Here is a 19,277-nt window from a genome sequence, read left to right as displayed (position 1 = left end):
CTACAGATAGGTCTATTTAGATCTGAATTTGTAATACATTTGTTCTGTGCGTCCATCATCACATTCTTAAGGTGTGTGTGCTTGTTAGGCGCGCTGTCTGACCTCACAGTGATCAGAACAGGCCCCACAGGAATGGGCTGGATTGCGTGCGTTTGGGTGGATTTATAACCAACAACACAGCCACACTTAAAGGGGTTTGATGAAAGGTGAGTGACTTTGGTTGGAGGCCCTGGTGCTGAGCCCTAGGCTCCATCTGTGGCATGGATGAGCAGCTACTGGCTTATCAAAGAGGAGAGGAAATCATACACTAGAAAGGAAAATCAAGACCGTATTTGGTTAAATAAGTGGAGAAAGAAAAACAAATACTTGAAGAAAAGGGATGAGAACATATAATAAAAATGCAGTTATAATTTCTAATATCCAAACATGTATGTTTTCATCTATCTATGGCCTACTATGTCCTTATATGCTTCTGATCAAGCATACAAGGTAAAATTGATGAGGCTGTTAAAAAGTGCAGCAGTAGCAGTTGGTGTGGAACACGTTCTCAAGGGTCACAGGGTGACAGATAGTCCAGGACAGGGAGGACATAGTGCCACAGGGAGGACATAGTGCCACAGGGAGGACTCAGCAGGAGGATGCCACATCATCGGAGGGCAATGGATACGCCAGACCAGAGCAAAGGGGGGACCCCAGGAGGGCAGAGGATGTGAAGAGCGTCAGGTGGTTGAGGGCATGGAAGACGTTTCATTTAATAACATTCAAAGCAAGCATCTCAGTGGATCAGTAGATGAATAGATAGTCTGCGTGCCTGCCAAGTGTTCCAGACTCTGGGTAACTAGAGAAGAGCTGATCTGGGCACAGGGACCCGGTTAGTGTCTGTAGCTGTCAGATGGGTGATGGCGCACAAGAGGGTTACACATTTTGTGGCCTCCCAAGGACAGAATGGGTGTCACTGTGCAGGGGTGAGAAGAGACACTGATTTGGACTCAACTCGCAGGGAGGTCTTTGCCGGAGCCTGAGCTCTGTGGTGTAGGTTTTGGAGGACAGGCTGAATCACCAGAGTCAGGAGAGAATAGGATGCTTCCAGGATTTTAGCCGGGAGACCCACATGGGGACCCCTGCAACTCTGAGTTTCAGGGGTGCCTTACGAAGAGCTTCAGTGCATTTCCCGTCTTTACTGGCACCCTACATTTTGTGCCCCTGGTAGCTGAGCTGCTGGATTCATGAGGATGTGGGAGAATTTGCTGCACAGTCATCTGCCACCCACCTCTATGGGTTTCTGAGAATGGGATAATTTTTTGGTTACCTGGATCCTGAGTGGAGGCAGCAAGATGTGCCTGTTTTGACGTTACTCCGTTTGGGAGAGCTTGGCAGTAGCAGTTCCACTGCCGTGGGATTCGTTTCCTTAGCCTCTCTGACTCCATTTTTGTGTGGGTTTTATGTGGCTGCTCTACTCCTTCCATTCTGTCCTCTCTCTCAAGTGCCGCCCCCGTTTTCCTCCTGAGATGTTTACGTGTTGCTTCATGCACTCTAAATAAAGACTAAATGTTTTCTCTGCTGGCATAAGTTCCCCTGAGTGTGTGTGTCGGTGTGTAAATGCATGTCCACAGGTGAGCGTGGCACCCATAGTGCAATGAAAAGGACATTTTTATGCAGATACGTGGATCATTTTCACCGTGCTGATCTTAGCCGTAGGCATTTTTAAGAAAAGACGGAGGAAACAGCCACCCCCCAGTCCCATGAATCCTACTTCTCCTTCTGGGTGCGACTGGAGTTGTGTTGTAAGCGCAGGAGAGGCTCCTGCTGAGAGCGAGTTCCTGACACAGTGACCTCATTCCCAACGCCGCCCTCCTCGCAGCGGCAGAAGCCGCGCTGGCTGGTGCTGGGCGAGCTCCGCCGCTGCCCGGACCGCGAGCCTGACGGCTGCGTGTCGGCAATAAAGAGACCCAGGCTTGCAAAGACTTGCACGGCAACTGGAATTTATGACAAATAGCTCACTGCAGCTAAACTTTGATACAGTGTACAGTAGAACCGCCTGTTACACACAGAAGGGAGATGCGTCCTTCGTCACAATGCAAAGCCAGCCTTAACACAAAAATAGGAAAATGTGGCAGGTCTCTAATTACGGACTGGTGAGTATATGACGCCAGATCAATTTTAATGTGTGTGTTCTCTCTTCAAGCATCTGGAGGTATGTGCCCTTTTTACCTTTTTCATGATTAAAAAATATGAGTTGGTGCTAATGCATGGGAGGGGACCTGGGCCCCTAGAGAGGAGAATGTGCTCCTCGCCACCCCTCGCCTGGGGTACATTCCGACCTCGCGTCTCCGCACTGCACAGACAAAGGAGCCTGCACAGACAAACAGAGGCTGTAGCTTTTCTTGGAGCGATGACTCATTTCAGTTCACAAAGGATTCTGGGCAGGGCAGTGAGAAGTCAGGTTGGCTGATCCATCCCTGTGACTTCACTTTGCAGAGAACAAGCAGAAGAGGAGTGACACTGCAGATTCCGAGGCATTGCAGTGGGATGTTGGCTCAGCAAGTGGCTGTGATGTATGGGATAGGCATGGAACAGGATTCCAGCTGTTCCGTGCAAATAAGATAAAAGAATGGTAAAGAGGATTCCTTTTTTTCCCCCTCCTCAAAACGTTACCAGCAAAGTACATTCACAAAGCCTTTTTAAGGTGCCTTTTGCCAGCTTTTGAACTGAACTTGTACCAGTACCTCAAGCCCTGAATTGTAAGAAGAGCAGAGAGTTCTGGAACTCATTTTTAAAAAGTAGATCTACGAAGGTAAAGTACCAGATTCCTGTCGTGTTCCACAGGCCCTCAGTAGCCAATCCGAAATGCTCATTTAGGATACTATGACTTGAAAGTTTACTCTTTCTTCTTATTCCAGATTCTAGGACGTCCGTTTCTGTTACTGGCTCCTTCTTGTGCTTGGATGCAACCCCCTAGCATGCACCAGGCTTTAGCGTCAACGCTACCTGGGGAATGGAGCCAGTCCAGAAAGGGTCAGGTAGGTTTCCCCTGCTTTTATTTCAAGAGCTGTTGTGTGCAAAGGAATATGGTGAAATGTCAGCACCACCTGTGAAGAGGGTGCACGGTCCTCTGAAGTGTCTTGCTGTTCTGCTCTTCCCCCAGCCTCAATCTTAGGCAGTCCAGGTCCTCCCGCTGTGGGCTGCTCACCACACACGACCTCACCAGCACGGATCATCCCAGAGCTGCTCACAGGGACCGGGAAGTCCACAGCAGCAGGATTTGCCAATAGGAAAGAATCAGACTGCCCCAGATTTCCCTCAGCTATGTATCTGTCTCTCTCGCTGCTCTGAGGGAGGCATTCAGTAAATAGTATTTGACATTTTCTCTGGGGATTTTGTTTCGTTTTGTTTTGTTTTATTTTTTGAGACAGAGTTTTGCTCTTGTTGCCCAGGCTGGAGTGCAATGGTGCAATCTCGGCTCACCTCAACCTGTGCTTCCCGGGTTCAAGCGATTCTCCTGCCTCAGCCTCCTGAGTAGCTGGGATTACAGGCATGCACCACCACGCCCGGCTAATTTTATAGTTTTAGTAGGGACGGGTTTTCTCCATGTTGGTCAGGCTGGTCTCAAACTCCTGACCTCTGTCGATCTGCCTGCCTCATCCTCCCAAAGTGCTGGGATTACAGGCGTGAGCCACTGTGCCCGGCCTTGACATTTTTTCTTACCAGTTAATATACAGTGCCTGAAATTTTGTGTACTGTTCGGCCTGTTAACCTACATGCAATGCACTAAAATCCAGGAAAGCCTGATTTATGTGCCCAGGGACTGTTTCCAAGACTAACATCATATTGAGGCTGCTATTAACTACTAAGGAAGTAAGCATATTTCATCATAGTCTGCTTTAGGATTCAGATTATGACAGAGCTGTTTTCTTACAACATCCATGGGCTTTTCACACAAAAGCTTTTTAAAAAAACATGACAACAAAATGGTAAATTTTGGTCCTCAAAAGTACATTACATGCTTCATTTCCAAAGTGAGACTTGGCACATCTGAAAGCATGGCTTTACCACCTCATCACATGGATGGTTTCAGTACTGTTAAAGATATTTCTGAGAGTGTTGAGTCCCGTATGTAATTGGTAAGAATTTTTAGAACATTTTTAAAGGCAGATGTTCAAGACCCCTTGAACATCTTTCTCTTCGCAGTCACATCCATTCCATAGCTCACCCTCTCACAGAAGAAAAGAAAGCATCTTTCCTTTCTTCATTGTCAGAGGTCCCTTCTTTCTGCATGGCAGTTTATATCTTCAGAACAACGTTGAGGATGCTGAGTCAGGTTTAAAGGATGTTTGGTCAGAAAAAACACAAGCGCGGTATGTTGCAAATATAGTTCCATCATGTCCTCACACCCATCAATTCTACCCATCCTTAAAACCTATTCGAAATCTCTCTCCCCTGGAAAGTTCTCCCTAATCATCCCAACAAGAGGTCCTTTCTAAATCCTCGAAACTCCCATTATAGAATTAGTTTTCTAGTCATTCATGTGTTTTCTTGCTATAGCTCTTCTAAGTGTGTTTTGAACAGCAGTGTGTATGTTTCATGATTGTTTATATTTTCACACATGTATATCTTGTATTACCACCTAAATTGTAATCTCATTGAAGGCAGAGATCAAGATTTATGCTTTTTTCTGCTCTCTACATCTCCTAGCAGTTCCCTACACATGGAAACCTTTCAATAAATAGTTGAATAGGAAGAGGGGCAATTTAAAAAGCAGGATTTTTTTTTTTTTTTTTTTGTCATAGAGGGTTAGAATGATCTGGTTTTGCTAATTTTAAGAATCTTCATCTTCACAGGGTATATTCAGGCTAAGGCGGACCTCAGGAGTCATGCATACCACTCTAGAAGTTGTGATGGTTCTTACCTTGAGGCAGTGTCACAGCCGGGAAAGCGGCCTTACTCTGCTTGTAAAGAACTGTTACCGTTAAGGACAAATGAGCATGTGAGGCCCTCAAATACGGACACTGATCACGGTTTACTTGAATTGTATTGGACAAGCCATCCTTAAGTTATAAGGAGTATGCGGAGTTCGGGAAGTTCATGTGAAAGTCACCTTTTTGACTCCTACAGGACATTTTCCTTAGAAGAGAGCCAGAATGGTTACTAATAATTCAAGTCATATCAGAAATTATTTAACTTCTAGTGTCACTGATTTGTAGTACTAACACTACTTATTTAAGTGCTGAGTTTCCTTTCCCTTTCTTAGGTAATGGATTGGCCCAACCTAAGTTTTGAAATAGGTCCACATCCTTTGATATCCTTGTAACTCTCTATCCACACTATTTCCCATCTTCTACTGCCTTTTTCTCTCCAGAGTCTCTAGTGCGATGCATGTGTGCACTCCCAGCCTGGAGATGCGTCCCAAATGCTAGGTATTGTACATATCTGATTAAAGTGATCTGATTAAAGAACTAGTATACTACTAGTATAAGAAAGAACTCTGTATAAGAAAGACTAGTATAAGAAAAGTATATTAGTATAAGAAAGAACTCTGCACTCTTAACCTTCCCAAAGACATGTTAGTTTTTTTAAAAAGGTTTATTTTTAGGACCAAACAAATTTTCCATTGGTAGAAATTCAAACACGGTAAATGAGTAAACTGGATAAATCTAGATGGGCTTGGGGAATATTTTTTTTTTTTTTTTTTGATGGAATCTTTCCTTGTCACCCAGGCTGGAGTGCCAGTGGCATGATCTTGGCTCACTGCAACCTCTGCCTGCCGGATTCAAGTGATTCTCCTGCCTCAGCCTCCCGAGTAGCTGGGATTATAGGCATCTGCCACCACGCCCAGCTAATTTTTGTATTTTTAATAGAGATGGGTTTTCTCCGTGTTGACCAGGCTGGTCTTGAACTCCTGACCTGAGGTGATCCACCCACCTTGGCCTCCCAAAGTGCTGGGATTACAAGCGTGAGCCACCGTGCCCAACCAGGGAATATGTTTTTAATACTAGCTACTATTTATTAAATATGTATTAGGTCTCAGGGACAGGGTAAGCACTCAACATCCATTATCTCATTTAATCCTCTCAGTGAGTCTACAAGGTAAACATCAGTACGTATACTTTACAAAAGAAGAAATTGAAACTCAAAAAATTAAATAATTTGCCCCAAATCACACAACCAATGAGGAGCAGAACTGGGCTCTGAACCTAAAGTTTTGACTACAAAGCCCATGGCCTTTACCACCATCTTGTAATGCTGAATTGAAGAGAGAAAAGTTACTTAATTGTATAGAGACTTGGAAGTTTCCTCTGTGTATCTGATCTGATCCCCTGGCCTTTCTTTCATGCCTCTGAGTTCTTACATAGGCCTTTCATAATGACCTTCATCTCAGCTGGAAGGAGTAGGAGGGTGTTCAGTTTTAGGGGGGTTGGTAGCAGTCAATCAGTATAATTTTGTTGTAATTTGGGAACTGTCAACCTGTCCATATTTGTAGTTTATTTAGTTAGGCCTTCCTGTCCTATTACAATTATATTTTACAGAAATCAGCCCCACTACTGTTGTCGTCCCTAAACTGATGAAGCAGAGAACACAAAGACTGAGAAATAGCTCTGGTGATTCTAACTTAAAAGGAGGGAAAGTGAATGTGTGACCTAGAGTTGTTAGACTGATTTATAAGCTGAAGTTGGGAAATATCATCAGTGGAAATTGGAGCATCTAATGTCTAGTGTTAGGCCAGGTTATGCTGCAGAATGAACATGGAAGAGAAGTACAGGGTGGCTTAAAATAGGAATTTATGTTCTGTCCTATGTGATGCACTTAAGGAAAAGGAAGACGTCGTATTACTCAGGTGCTATTGTTGGTCAGGTGCTTTACAGAATTTCAGGACATCTGGGAGATCTTGCTAATTGTTGTCATCTAGGACTGGTACTTCATCATGATTTTATCCCTGTTGCTAAATGGCTTTAACTTCATTCTGGTTGAAGGACTGGAGCACAAGTGGCAGCTGGTGTTGGAAAACATCTTGTAAGGTAGCAGGGCCTTGCCTCTTCTTGTCTATGTATGTAGGACCTTTTGATTCTACACGCGTTTGAGGACCTGCCGTGTAAAAGCATTCGGCTAGGTTTTATTCCATGTGCCTAACACATACCACCCTGGACGCAGTTGATAGGTTATAGTGTGGAGCCTTAGCAAAGGCGTTAATTACGGAAGGGCTCATATTTCTATCCTACCTTTTCTGCTACACATCTCTTGCAAATAGCTAAATGGTCCAATAAAAGTTTTAGTCGTTCCTATCAGAGATGTCAGGAATCACCTCTGGTGATGGGGAAGGCGGCTCTTGGCCAGGGCGCTCTCACCCACCCCTGCCCGTGGATGGCCCCTCTCTGCCTGACTACCCTGTCTGTCTTGTCTGTCTCTGCTTATTCTGTGATAACCTTTTTACCTCTAGTCAAATCTGAGTAACAAGAGCAATCGCTAATATGACTCACAAAAGGTTGCGGACTGGGAAGATCATGAGTTTCTTCTGTAGACCAATGAGCCAATTAACTCATCACTTCACCTAGTGGCATTACACAGACTGATCAGCACAAAGGCTCGAGTGATGTGGGGGACGTTAACTCATTCTTTTTGGTGCCCTTAGCCACCATGGTTACTGTTGTTTAACTCTACTCCCATTAGAAGTTTCTTAGTAAGGAATAGCTAATGGACACCAGTATTTCAGTATGATTGATGAGTGTCTTCTGTTTACACTCTCTTTTGATTAAAATGATTTACTCAAATAATAGCTTAGGAGTTGGACCTGCTTTAAGATACCCATTAGGTGTTGAAGGAAAGCATTAGGAAACGTTTAAAAAGTTGTTATAGAATCTCTAAATATTCTAAAATTCCTTTTATATGCTGTTTCCTTCAGTTGACTATTGCCAACAGGCTCAGCCTTCAACTTTTGAAATCAGTGGCACTTGAAACAAACCTACAGTAAACTAGTAAAAGTGCCTTTTCATTGCCAGTTTTCTTCTGAATGTCAAATACAAACATTGGAAAGTCAAGAATAGTAATCTGGTTTCAAAGGAAAGCTGCTTAAAACGCAGGAGCATGTGAGGTCACGGGAGCCGTCTACTCTGGCCCCCCATATGGGCGTTGTAGTCTTCCAGAGAGCACACAGAAAAGAAGTATGTGTGAGTGTGTGTGTGTGTTTTTTTTAGAAGAGCTTTTTAAAAAATATTGTAGTAGGCCTTCTGTTAAAAGAACCAAACAGCATTAATACATAAAATTGGGATTAATAAATTGAATTAAATTGTAAAACACAAGATTTGTCTGAGGCGCTGCATCCGAGAAGTTGTTCACTTAACTGTAACCTCAGAAAGCGGGTGATTTCCCCAAGCCCAAGAGCATTTAATATAACACCTGGCAAATGAATCTGAAGAGTTTGTTGAGAGGAATAGAGTTCTGTTGTCGCCATGCCCATAGTGCATTTTACAGACATGTTTGACTATTTTTATGAGGAATCACAATATCCACTACTTGTGGTGATTTTATTGGCATCCATAATTTTAACTTGAGTGTTAATTTTGGCAGTACAGAGAACAAAAGGGGGCACACATTAGTTCTGAGGAACAAAGCTGAGCAAGACTTTAAATTTAGAAAGAGAAAATGATGAAGCCTTTATTGTAAGGAAAAAAAAATTACTAGCCAGTATATGGAGCCATTTCTTTGAAAATTAAAGCCTAACTTTTTCAGATCAGATGAGTGTTAAAATAGTTTCCCCAGCATGATGGAAACAGAGCTAGACGTTCGTACTATATGATGCTTTTATGCCAGAATTCTGCTGCATTGATATAGGATCATAGGATTTAGGAGCCTGAAGGAACCTTTGAAATCATTTCATCCAAACTCTCATTTTACAGATGAGGAAACAGGCACAGAGTGGATAATTGTATTTTGTTTTAAGAGACTGGATACTTACCAAAATATCTCTCAAATGCTTTTTGTATACTGGGAATTTCCCAATTATAAACTAGTACAGTTTCAGAACCGCATTTGTGAGTGAGTTGTTTTGGTACAAGAACTTCATTAATGTCAAAGATAACTCTTCAACCCAGAGGATAGATTACATTCACACTTGCAATGAAAAATAGTACCTTAAAAGGAAAACAAGATAATTCTTATGGAATGTTGGTGCTTGAAAAAAAAATTATTTAAAGAAAGCTGAGATAGAGGATGGAGGCTGGTACTTTCCACGCTGTTCGCTGTGATGCAGTTCACCTGGGGAAATTCTGGCTTTCCTTTTCTTCCACAGTTGTATGAGGATGGGTGCTTTAAGATGGAATGACATAGTTTTATGTTGGCTTCTGTAGCAGGTATCTTTTGGAAAGCTACGGATGTCACCCAGGAAGGAGAGAGTATAAACTGTTGTGAAAGTCACATCCCAGGAGCGGTGCTGGCCTCCTGCGTGTGCACAGGCTGACAAGTTCCTGGAACCTCAATTAATGACTGCAAAAAGTGAAAATGCCGTTTATAAAGGACAGGGCTTTATTACAGTCTTTTTTTTTTTTTTTTTTTTTTGCACAAATAGAACCAAGATAAGAACAGTTTTGGAACTTGAGTGCTTAAAGGTATTTGATGTATAATAGGAATTCGGATATTTCTTGAAAGAATGAATTATGTGAGAGAGAGTTTTTTTTGAAATAACTCTAACTAAAGTAACGGGCCAAAAGTTGGATGGGGAAAGTAGACAGAGGGATTTAAATAGTGAAAATGGATGTGCTTGATAAAGCTATTTCCTGAGGTAGGGGTGACTAGCTGTAGACAATCAAAGAGTAGGTTGGCATCTGCAGGACCTCTGCCTGTTGTCTGTTGCGCGAACGGTTTTAGGAGTCACCAGCTCTTTCTCCTCACAAGAGTGATTTTCTCATACAAGCATATCATGTGTTTTTGTCTGCATGAAAACATGGGCAGTGCCCCATCAGCATCAAGAATAAGATCTAAGCCTTCTTGTCAGCCAGGATCTGGTTGGTCTATTTTTCTCTGTATCTCACCACCAGCCTGCCCCAGGGGAGCCTGAACCTGCCGCAGCTCCCCAGGCTCAGCTCCCTGCGCTGCCTGGTCTCGGCGTGCTGCCTCCCAGGCTGCCTGGGCTGTTCCGCCTCTCCTGGAGGGGTCCGTCTTCCACGCCCCTCATCATCCACCCGGCTGCTGTTTCTCTTCAGGCCAGTCAGCTGACAACGACCTCACATGAAAGCAGTGTCCACGTTTTCACTCATGCATTTTAAATGTTAAATGCTCTTAAAACAGAAGTTTACTTACAATTGTAATCCTTTCATGTCTTTTCACATTTTAAGCTCACTTAAAAATCTATGGAATGCTTCCTCTGTCCAGGACACCGAGTTTGGTTTTATCTGAAACAGCCTAGATTTGACAAAAAGTTCTCTGAGGACTGTACTTAAATGGATGTTCGTAAGAAAATAAAGCTGAACTAAAACCTATCTACTCCTTCTTTTTTAGAACAATAGGACGGAATTATAGCAGTTTAGAAAGAATTTTGTAGCTGACAAAGTGCCAATGTGCTTTAAGATGAGTTGTTGTTATGAATGTGTTCTGAACTAATTCTGACGATAGAAAAATCCATCCTATAAATTATAGACAAGTAAGTTATAATTCACACTTCATGCAAAATATGGTAGTTTCTGTAGATTATGTAGATTATCATGACCAACAATATTTTAGCAGTACTTACATTCTGTTTTTTCTTCTTTGAAGAAATAAATGTGGTCCAGTAGTTGCAAGAATTTTCTAGTAGCATATCTTTTTTTTTTTTTTTTTAATACTTTAAGTTCTAGGGTACATGTGCACAACGTGCAGGTTTGTTATATATGTATACATGTGCCATGTTGGTCTTAAATATGACTAGTTGGCTCATTAAGCAGGTTTATATAAGATCTACAGAAGATTATGGTAAACTTGAATAATGTTTATGTTGTGTTGAGAGACACCTGTGATTCCTTTAATACAGATCTTAAGTGTATGTTCTAAACTTCACTTAATATATAATTATTCTTTTAAAAAATCTACTCGTTTTTCTTAATTTTTAATTTCTTATTGCTATATAATAGTTGTATTATAAAGTTATTTTTCTATAGTAACTGCTGTGTTTGGAGGACTATTGCTCGTGCAGTTAATTGGGGGAGTCTTAGAAATTGCATGGCTAAACTTATTCTCTTTTTGTTTGCTATTATTTAGCAAAAATATTAATAAAATTATAATCCTTTAAGATTACTAAGAAATTCCTTGGATTAAAATGTTAAAAATGGATATTCATTCATTCAACAAATATTTGTTGGGTAAGCACCGCATCATTCTCGGTGCTGGGAATGCGGCATTCACGTTGCCTTCTGTCACGGAGCTTACATTCGAGTGGGTGAGACAGCAAACCAGTGAACCAAACCCACGTGCACACATGCAGGGAGAGAAGACAATAAACTCGGCTGTGTTGGAACAGCAGTAGACCAGACAGTCAGGTTAGGGCTTTCTGATGAGGTGCCATTTGAATTCATACCTAAAGCATGAAAAGCCAGTCTTGAAAGGTCGACCCAAGGAGCATCCCAGGCCAAGGGCACAAAAAAATACAAAGACCCTGAGTTGAGGAAATGCCTGACATGCTCAAAGAATAGAGGAGGTTGTGAGTGGCACGTAAGGATGGAGGTGGGGAGAGGTCCTAGCGTTGGGTGGACAGGCTCAGACCATGTGGGCCCTTGTAGGCCTACCAAAGAATTCAGCTTTTCTTCTAAGTGCAGTAGGCAGTCCCTGGAGGATTTTATGCAGGGAAGTGGTGTGCTTTTTGTTTTCCTAAGAGGACCTTGGCTGCTCTGTGGAGAGGGGAGTGTTGGAGGCAGGAGGGAAGGCTGAACATCATCAAGTTATGATGGACCAGGTGAGAGATGATGGCAGTTTGAGGGAGCTCCAGGGATAGAATCCAGGGGACAGACCAGGCAGCATTAGGGTGTAGACAGCATTGCTGATGGGCTTGGGGATGGGAAAGGAGTTGAAAGGAATATATCTTAGTGCAACACAAAAATGAGATGAGGTGGAGACAGTGATTTAGAACATCCAAATTCCATTTTGTTCTACATTCTGAGTTAAAAGTTACTGCCCATATTCATTATTATAGTGAAACTGAACTTTTCCAAAGCAAATGCCATTCAGACGCACTTAAAGCATGCTGCCTCTTGGAGTTGGCTGCAATGAATGAAAAGAAATTAACCGAGAATATGGCAGTGAAACCAAACAAATTGTTTCAGCTAAATCCGTAAGGACAATCATGACCTAAACTTAAGCAGTTAATTTTGCTAATAGTCATTTTTTTTTTTTTTACAGAGGGTTCGAGTTTCTTCTTATGACCTATACAAAAATCTGGAAATAGTCCGACCTGCATTTTGGGGATCATAGTTAGTATTTTAGTATCTTTCATCTTCTGAGATGTTCTTAGTTATATAATAGGCACACATTAGAAGGTATTGACCTCTCAAGTGATACCCAAGTCCAGAGGTTCTGGAATCTGCATTGGTCCTCTCCCTCTTTGCCCGTGATCCTATCTTCCTTTTCATCTGACTTTTAAAATCATCCCGGGTGACTTTCAGGGGCTAACTTATCACTCTGTAAGAAAGCCGGCCTCAGTGCCCTGTCCTATCCAGTGGAGGTGGAGTGACAGAGAAGGAACCACAGGCCAGTGTCTCAGACTGTCTATGCCTGAGCTGTAGGGCCTGCTGTGGAGAGGGCGGGGCCAAACAGGTGAACTTCCCAACTCCACCTCCGCTGCAGCTCGCACCAGCGCTCAGCCAGTCTTTACATATTTCTTATGTATTTATTGATTTAGAGACAGGGTCTTGCTCTGTCGGCCAGGCTGGAGTGCAGTGGTGCAATCTCAGCTCACTGTAGCCTCGACCTCCCGGGCTCAAGCGATCTTCCCACCTTAGCCTACTAAGCAGCTGGGACCACAGGCATGTGCCACCATGCCCAGCTAATTTTTGTAGTTTTTGTAGAGATGGGGTCTCGTCATGTTGCCCAGGCTGGTCTCAAACTCCCGGGCTCAAACAATCAGCCCGCCTTGACTGCTAGAAATGTTGGGATTATAGGTGTGAGCCATCACAGCCAACCCACATTAGGTTTTAGAATAAGACTTTGTTTGGGCTGGGCATGGTGGCTCACACCTGTAATCCCAGCTCTTTAAGAGGTGGCCAGACTGTAGTCCTAGCTATTTGGAAGGCTGAGGTGGGAGGATCTCTTGAGTTCAAGGTTGCAGTGAGCTATGATTGTGTCATTTCACTCCAGCCTGAGTCACAGAGCCAGACCCTGTCTCAAAACAAAACAAAACAAACAAACAAAAACAGCTTTTTTGGGGGGGGGGGGGAAAGGATATGACAAGTCTTTTCTTTAAGATTTAAATACATTGTTCTAGGCAGTTGCAAACTTGCCCACTGAGGTGGTCCTAGCCCACATCATTCGGTCACTTTTGAGTCACCATTATGAATTGAGGTTCACCAGCCAATGAGTGAAACTCACATCCCCCAAAATGGGCCCAAGTTCACGCTCACTCTCGCCTGCTCTTGCCCCACAAAATATTGTAAGAATTTTTCCGAGGGCGTCTCTTTATGATGCCTATGACCCATAGGCCCCAGAAATGTGTGGCTTCTGAGCTAGGTCAGTTCCTGGCTTCTGCTGATTTTTCTCTCTTCCTCCTTTTCTGGATGTGGGTGCTCCTGTCTCCCTCTGGCCACTGGGACAATGTCTTATCCTTCTCATATCCATCTTGCAGAGAGTGGAGCTACAGTAGAGCTGATGGGAGCCGCATGTGGTCCAGGGAAAGGGGGGCATTGAACTGCACTGGGTTTGGGAAGGGGGTGAGGCCCGGGCCTTGGGCGCTGGAGTCCTGCTGCTTTGTCCGAGGCACCTGCCGGACTCTCCCCACACACGCTGATCTCCATCCCAGGCCCAGCTGCCCGATTTCGTCTAGCAAACCATTTCTTGTCTAGCCCATCAGAGCAGCAGGGACTCTACATTCCTCCTGCAAACTGGGAACTATAGCTGGGCACCGCTTTAAGTACGTGACAGTGAGGAGGCTGGTCCACGCCAGAGCAGCCATACACCTTGTCGGGGAGGGTGTTACTTAATGCCACAGGCCCACCGAGTCTCGGTTTTGGTCAGCCATGGTAGCTTATTACATGCTTCAGAAACAAAAACGGAGAGATTATGTGCGTACATTTAGGAAATCAGATTAGAAAGTTAACAGACCCCGTGAGCCCTTCTGTGTTCTACTGTGTTAATAATTTGCATCCTCTTTGTGTAGGACATCTTTTCAAGTGCAACCTTGGAGAACCCCAGGTATAAAACAGGTGGCACTCAGGTGACAGAAGCTGGCTTTCCTGCTGTCCCAGCCTCTGCTTCTGCTGGGGGCACCTCTGTACCAGAAATATTCCAGGAAATTCTAGGCATCCTTGGAGCATCGCTGGAAAATCACTGCACTGTGGCATAAAGACGAGAAATGAAGACAGACATTTGCATTGTAGGTTGACATCTCAAGAGTCACCGTCCATTACCCCTCCGATGCGGGCTCTTCAGCCTCTCCTGCCTCCACGGGCCCTTTTAGTGTGCAGCAGGCCACAATCTCTGAGGGAATTGTAATCTGCCTTCTCCCACCCCTCCCAGGCCATCATCCCCACGACCACCACAGTCATCTTTCTGAAATCCACACCTGCCTTTGGCGTTCCACGGCTCACCACCCCTCATAGAATGCAGAGCTTGGACACTCAGCTCTTTGTTCATGGTCGTCCCTACCTACCTGTACCCCTTCTCTTCTGTGCCCCAGAGAACATCTGCTTCTAGGTCCCAGCTCCACAGGACACACCTACTCTTGAGCACTGGGTTCAGATTACACCTCCTTGGTGGAACCTTGGAACTTCCTGCTTCTGAGCCCCACCCTCACCTCCCTGTGCCATTATCCTCCCTCTCTCAGCTCCCAGGTGTTGTTCTGTTCTCTTGTGCGCCTGCCACACAACGTTGGGAACTTTGAGCTACTTGTCTGTCTCCTCCACTTAAATAGAAGCTGAGGGCAGAGGTGTTTGGGGAGAGGCGCGCACTCTGTCTCTGCAGCTCCTGTACCCCCAGCAGACGTAAAGGCGTTCAGTGTTTGAAAGAATGAATCATCAAGTTACACTAATGCAGTTTGTTGGGATATGAATGGCAGTTATTAAATAAATCAGCTCCAAGTTAATAAAAACGGAAATAAAAGCCTGTTGTTGCAAGACTTTCAGTACTAGGACTATTGAAATGAGATCTCAGATGTTAAAGGGAGGTTTTATTTGTGTGTCGAGGCAGTAGGACCTTCCACTGCGTGCGGAAGTCTTTCCACCTGAGTGGAACTGGCGGTGGCTTCTGTGTTCAGGGTGGAAGTGGCAAGCAGTTCTGTGTGCGGAACTGACTGTGTTCATCGGACCAGGGCTGGGTGGGCGCGTGAGGGTGGGAGGGGTGTGCACGGGTGAAGGTGCGTGTCTGACAGACGACCGGCGCTTTTAATGAACCGCTCACTTGAAAACTGTCTTTCCGCAGGTGATGTATCACCAATCAGTATGTCTCCCATCAGTCAGTCTCAGTTTATTCCACTCGGGGAAATCCTCTGCTTGGCCATCTCGGCAATGAACTCGGCAAGAAAACCTGTCACGCAAGAAGCACTGATGGAACACCTGACCACGTGTTTCCCAGGTAACGAGGTGGGAACGGAGCGCTTTCCAGGTGGCGTGTGCTCTGGTCACTCTAGGACTTCACATGGACTGTTCTGCCCATCTTTAAAGATAATAGGAAAAAACCCTTCCCCAAAACTGGCCAGAAGCTTTCCTTACTTCTGTAATTAAAAATTCAGGCACCTGCATGACATCAAAAATAACTTAACTGCTTCAGCTGGAATACTTTTTAAATTGGCACCGAGAGGGAAGAAATTAATTCAGAATTCATGAAGAATCTGGCAAAAATGACCAGGACTCCAGTCATTCTTTGCAATCTAATCTTTAAATACACAAACGTGAGGGTTCAACAGCTGAAAACTTTAGTCCTGGGGAGTTAAACTGCAGAAAGGGTCATGTCAAAAATTAACATATCTGACCTATTTGTGTCATGGCTTGATGAGTTTTAGGAAAATAATATTTGATAAATTAGGATTTCATTTTTAAAAAATAAAATATTTACTTTTTTCTTAAATATTATAAAAAGGAGGCAACAGCCCAGCCGTTGTGTGAGTGGCATTTGATGCTTTCCGTGCTGGAGGGCGTTAGGAAGGGTGACAAGCTGCAGGATGCAGGACCGTCTCTCAAGAGAGCCAGTGTATTGTCACCCCACCCCCAAATGGAGATCCTGCCAAAGCTGCCAATCTTATGTTTCAAGAGAATCTGGAAATCTGGTCTTACGTGAAATCTCTACGTTTCTTAAATATTGACAATTGTATGTGTGTATACATTTTAACATTTGTGTGCCAGCAACGTGCAAGTCAAATGAAATACATTAGCAGGCTACCAGTTTACCAACCTGGTGTGGACTCAGCCTGTTTCTCGATTGAAATAGAGATTATATTAAAAGGGAACGTTTGATATATTTTTCATTCAACTTAGAGGAGATCTTAGTAAATATAGCTGTTAATTGTATCAGTTAGCTTTTGCTACAAAAATTCTGGGTAACAAACAACTACAGAACATCAAAGGCCTGTGGCAACAAGCATAGATTTCAGTCCTGCCTCTGTGGGTTCCCCAGGAGTCAGCGGATCCGGGGGGGCCCGGCAGGGTAGTTTCGCTCCAGCTGTACCCATCCTATTTAGAAAAGGGGGCAAATGGAGAGCTCTTTCACTCGTGGGATGTCAGAGGCACCAGAGCACAAGCCCATTGCACGAAGGCTCTTCAAGCTTTGTTCATGCCAACCCCGTTAACATTGCAGTGACCAAAGCAAACCTGCTAAACTCAAAGTCAAGGTGTGGGGAAGTGCACTCCACACGTGGGATGAGAACGGGAGGACTAGTTCTAAGCTGAGTAGAGATCTTATCTACCATATTGGTTTCCCTGCTGTTCCTTGTGTCCCAGAGAAACGTTTTCTCCCTCTCCTTGTGATATTTCATCCTTTTTCAATATTCTAATTACTATGTTTGAGAATATGTATATGGTTCAAAATCTCTAACATGAACCCACCCTTGCAACATACAAATTATTTTAAGCTTTCTAGCATTTTATTATCTCTGAATCGTCTCCACTATCTGATTGCCTATCTCTTTTTGTTAAGTCCTAGGCAAACCCCTTTGCTTTCAGTAGTGAGAGAAACAGAATCGCAGGTGAGAGCCACCTAAGTGGGGACAGATAGTGTTGGCAAACATGACGGTCTTGGAGGAGGGACCTGCTTTCTGCCCTGCGAGTGCGTAGCCACTTCTGACATTGAACAACCCAGCAGCTTTTTAAATCCTTGTATTTTTATTTAGCTTCATGAGAAATCACACGGCATTTCTAAAGTTGCTTACATACCACCCATTTTTGAACTATAAAGAATGGAAAGAACATAGAGCCAGTGTGTAATAGTAAGATGCTCCTCACTGCCAAGCAGCTGATAACAATATCACTAACTTGGAATGCTTTGTGGAGTAATCCATAGGTCATTTGTACTTGAAAGAATAACTGTTTTGCTAGCTTTTATGGCAAGGGAACTTAAATCCCAAGGCCCTGGTTTTCAGACAGACGGAGGAGCTTTTTCTTCTGTGTGACACTGATGACTCATTGGTCAGCCTCAGAAGTTTGCAGGGACACCATACAAACCCGAGTCTAGCACAGGAGTTTGCTAACCTGCAGGCCTAGTGTGACCCACCACCTGTTTTTGTAAATAAAGTTTTATTGGAACACAGCCGTGCCCATTTGCTCATGAATGATCTTTGGCTCTTTATGCAATAGTGGCAGAGTTGAGTAGTGGCAATGGAGGTCGTATGGCTAAAAGCCTAACATATTTTCTACGTGGTTCTTTACAGAAAAAGTATGCTGACCCCTGGGCTAGGGCATGGTGGTAACTATTTAAAGTTATGTTCTGCAATAGCTCCAGATTTTAAACTGTATTTCATAAAATATCAAAGTTTGTTTCCTGCCTGCCTGCCTTGTTTCCTTTCTTCTTAGCTCCCTTTCTCCTTTCCTTTCTTCTCAGCTCCCTTTCTCCTTTCCTTTCCTTCCTTCCTTTGCTTTTTTTTTTTTTTTTGTCTGTCTTTTGCTATCACTTAAGCTATAGCAGAAGAAAATATTTTAGAAAACCTAACCCTTTAAATTCTACTTGAAAATCGTATTTTCATGACAGTGCTAAAACTCTGGAGGAATTTAAAGATCATATTTATATTTTTTAAAGACAAGAATAAAGTATTTAGTTCTTTTATATCTTACTACTGAAAAATAAAGTTTTTGAGCCAAAGTATTATTAAAATATTTGAATCTCATATTTAATGTATATTTTATGAATCAAAAGTATAGTCTAGAATTTGGCTTCTTTTCTTGTTTTGGGTATCCATATTCTAAAGAAAATTTAGTGAAAAGTCTAGTAAAAATTTCTGATACATCAAAACTTAAAACTTTTTATCACTTTTCTATAAAAGTGAAAAAAAGTTGGTTGAATTCTTGAAAACCAACTCAACAACTTTTATCTCTCAGTTTCCATTACAGAATCAAGAATATTTTTAAAAGGTTTATAAAGAATAATACTTGCTTCTCATATTTCTAAATAACTACACATCCATTCATCCAGAATGATCATTTAAATTGGTCTGGTACCTGTTAAGCTGTTACAACTGAATCTTTCTGGGAGGAAGGCTGGTCTTCAGGGACATAGAGATAGACCTATAAGGCTACGTATGGAGCTGAACTTGACTATTTAGAGATTGCTGGAGAATATTAATATTACATACACTGTGTTCTGTCTCCCATTCCTCTCCTTATGTCAGCTCTTATCGAATTCTTCAGCCAGCGTTCTTCACAAACAAGAATAATCTAACGAGGCTCATTAAAGGGTTTCACTTAAAAGTGCTTATCATAGAGAACAGGTCCACGTGCTCTCTGTTCTGACAGTTTGTCAGATTTGCAGGACTAAAGCAATACATAGAGGCTGATTGTGGTGGCTCACACCTGTAATCCCAGCACTTTGGGAGGCTGAGGTGGGCAGATCACTTGAGGCTAGGAGTTCCAGACCAACCTGGCCAACATGGCGAAACCCATCTCTACTGAAAATACAAAAATTAGCCAGGC

At 43.2% G+C, this 19,277-nt stretch overlaps 1 protein-coding gene across 1 annotated transcript in view; it reads left to right on the top strand.

Moving 5' to 3' along the window:
* Positions 1-19,277, top strand: part of STOX2 (storkhead box 2) — a 112,492-nt gene that overhangs the window by 81,108 nt on the left and 12,107 nt on the right. The window contains exon 2 of the mRNA XM_023220932.2: positions 15,583-15,735. Within this exon, the coding sequence (XP_023076700.2) occupies positions 15,583-15,735 (153 nt within the window). The remainder of the gene's footprint in view (positions 1-15,582; positions 15,736-19,277) is intronic.

The sequence above is a fragment of the Piliocolobus tephrosceles genome, chromosome 3 (genome assembly GCF_002776525.5).
Source record: "Piliocolobus tephrosceles isolate RC106 chromosome 3, ASM277652v3, whole genome shotgun sequence".
Classification (NCBI taxonomy): Eukaryota; Metazoa; Chordata; class Mammalia; order Primates; family Cercopithecidae; genus Piliocolobus; species Piliocolobus tephrosceles.
The sequence above is the reverse complement of the archived record's forward strand: the minus strand, read 5'-3'. Positions and strand labels throughout refer to the sequence as shown.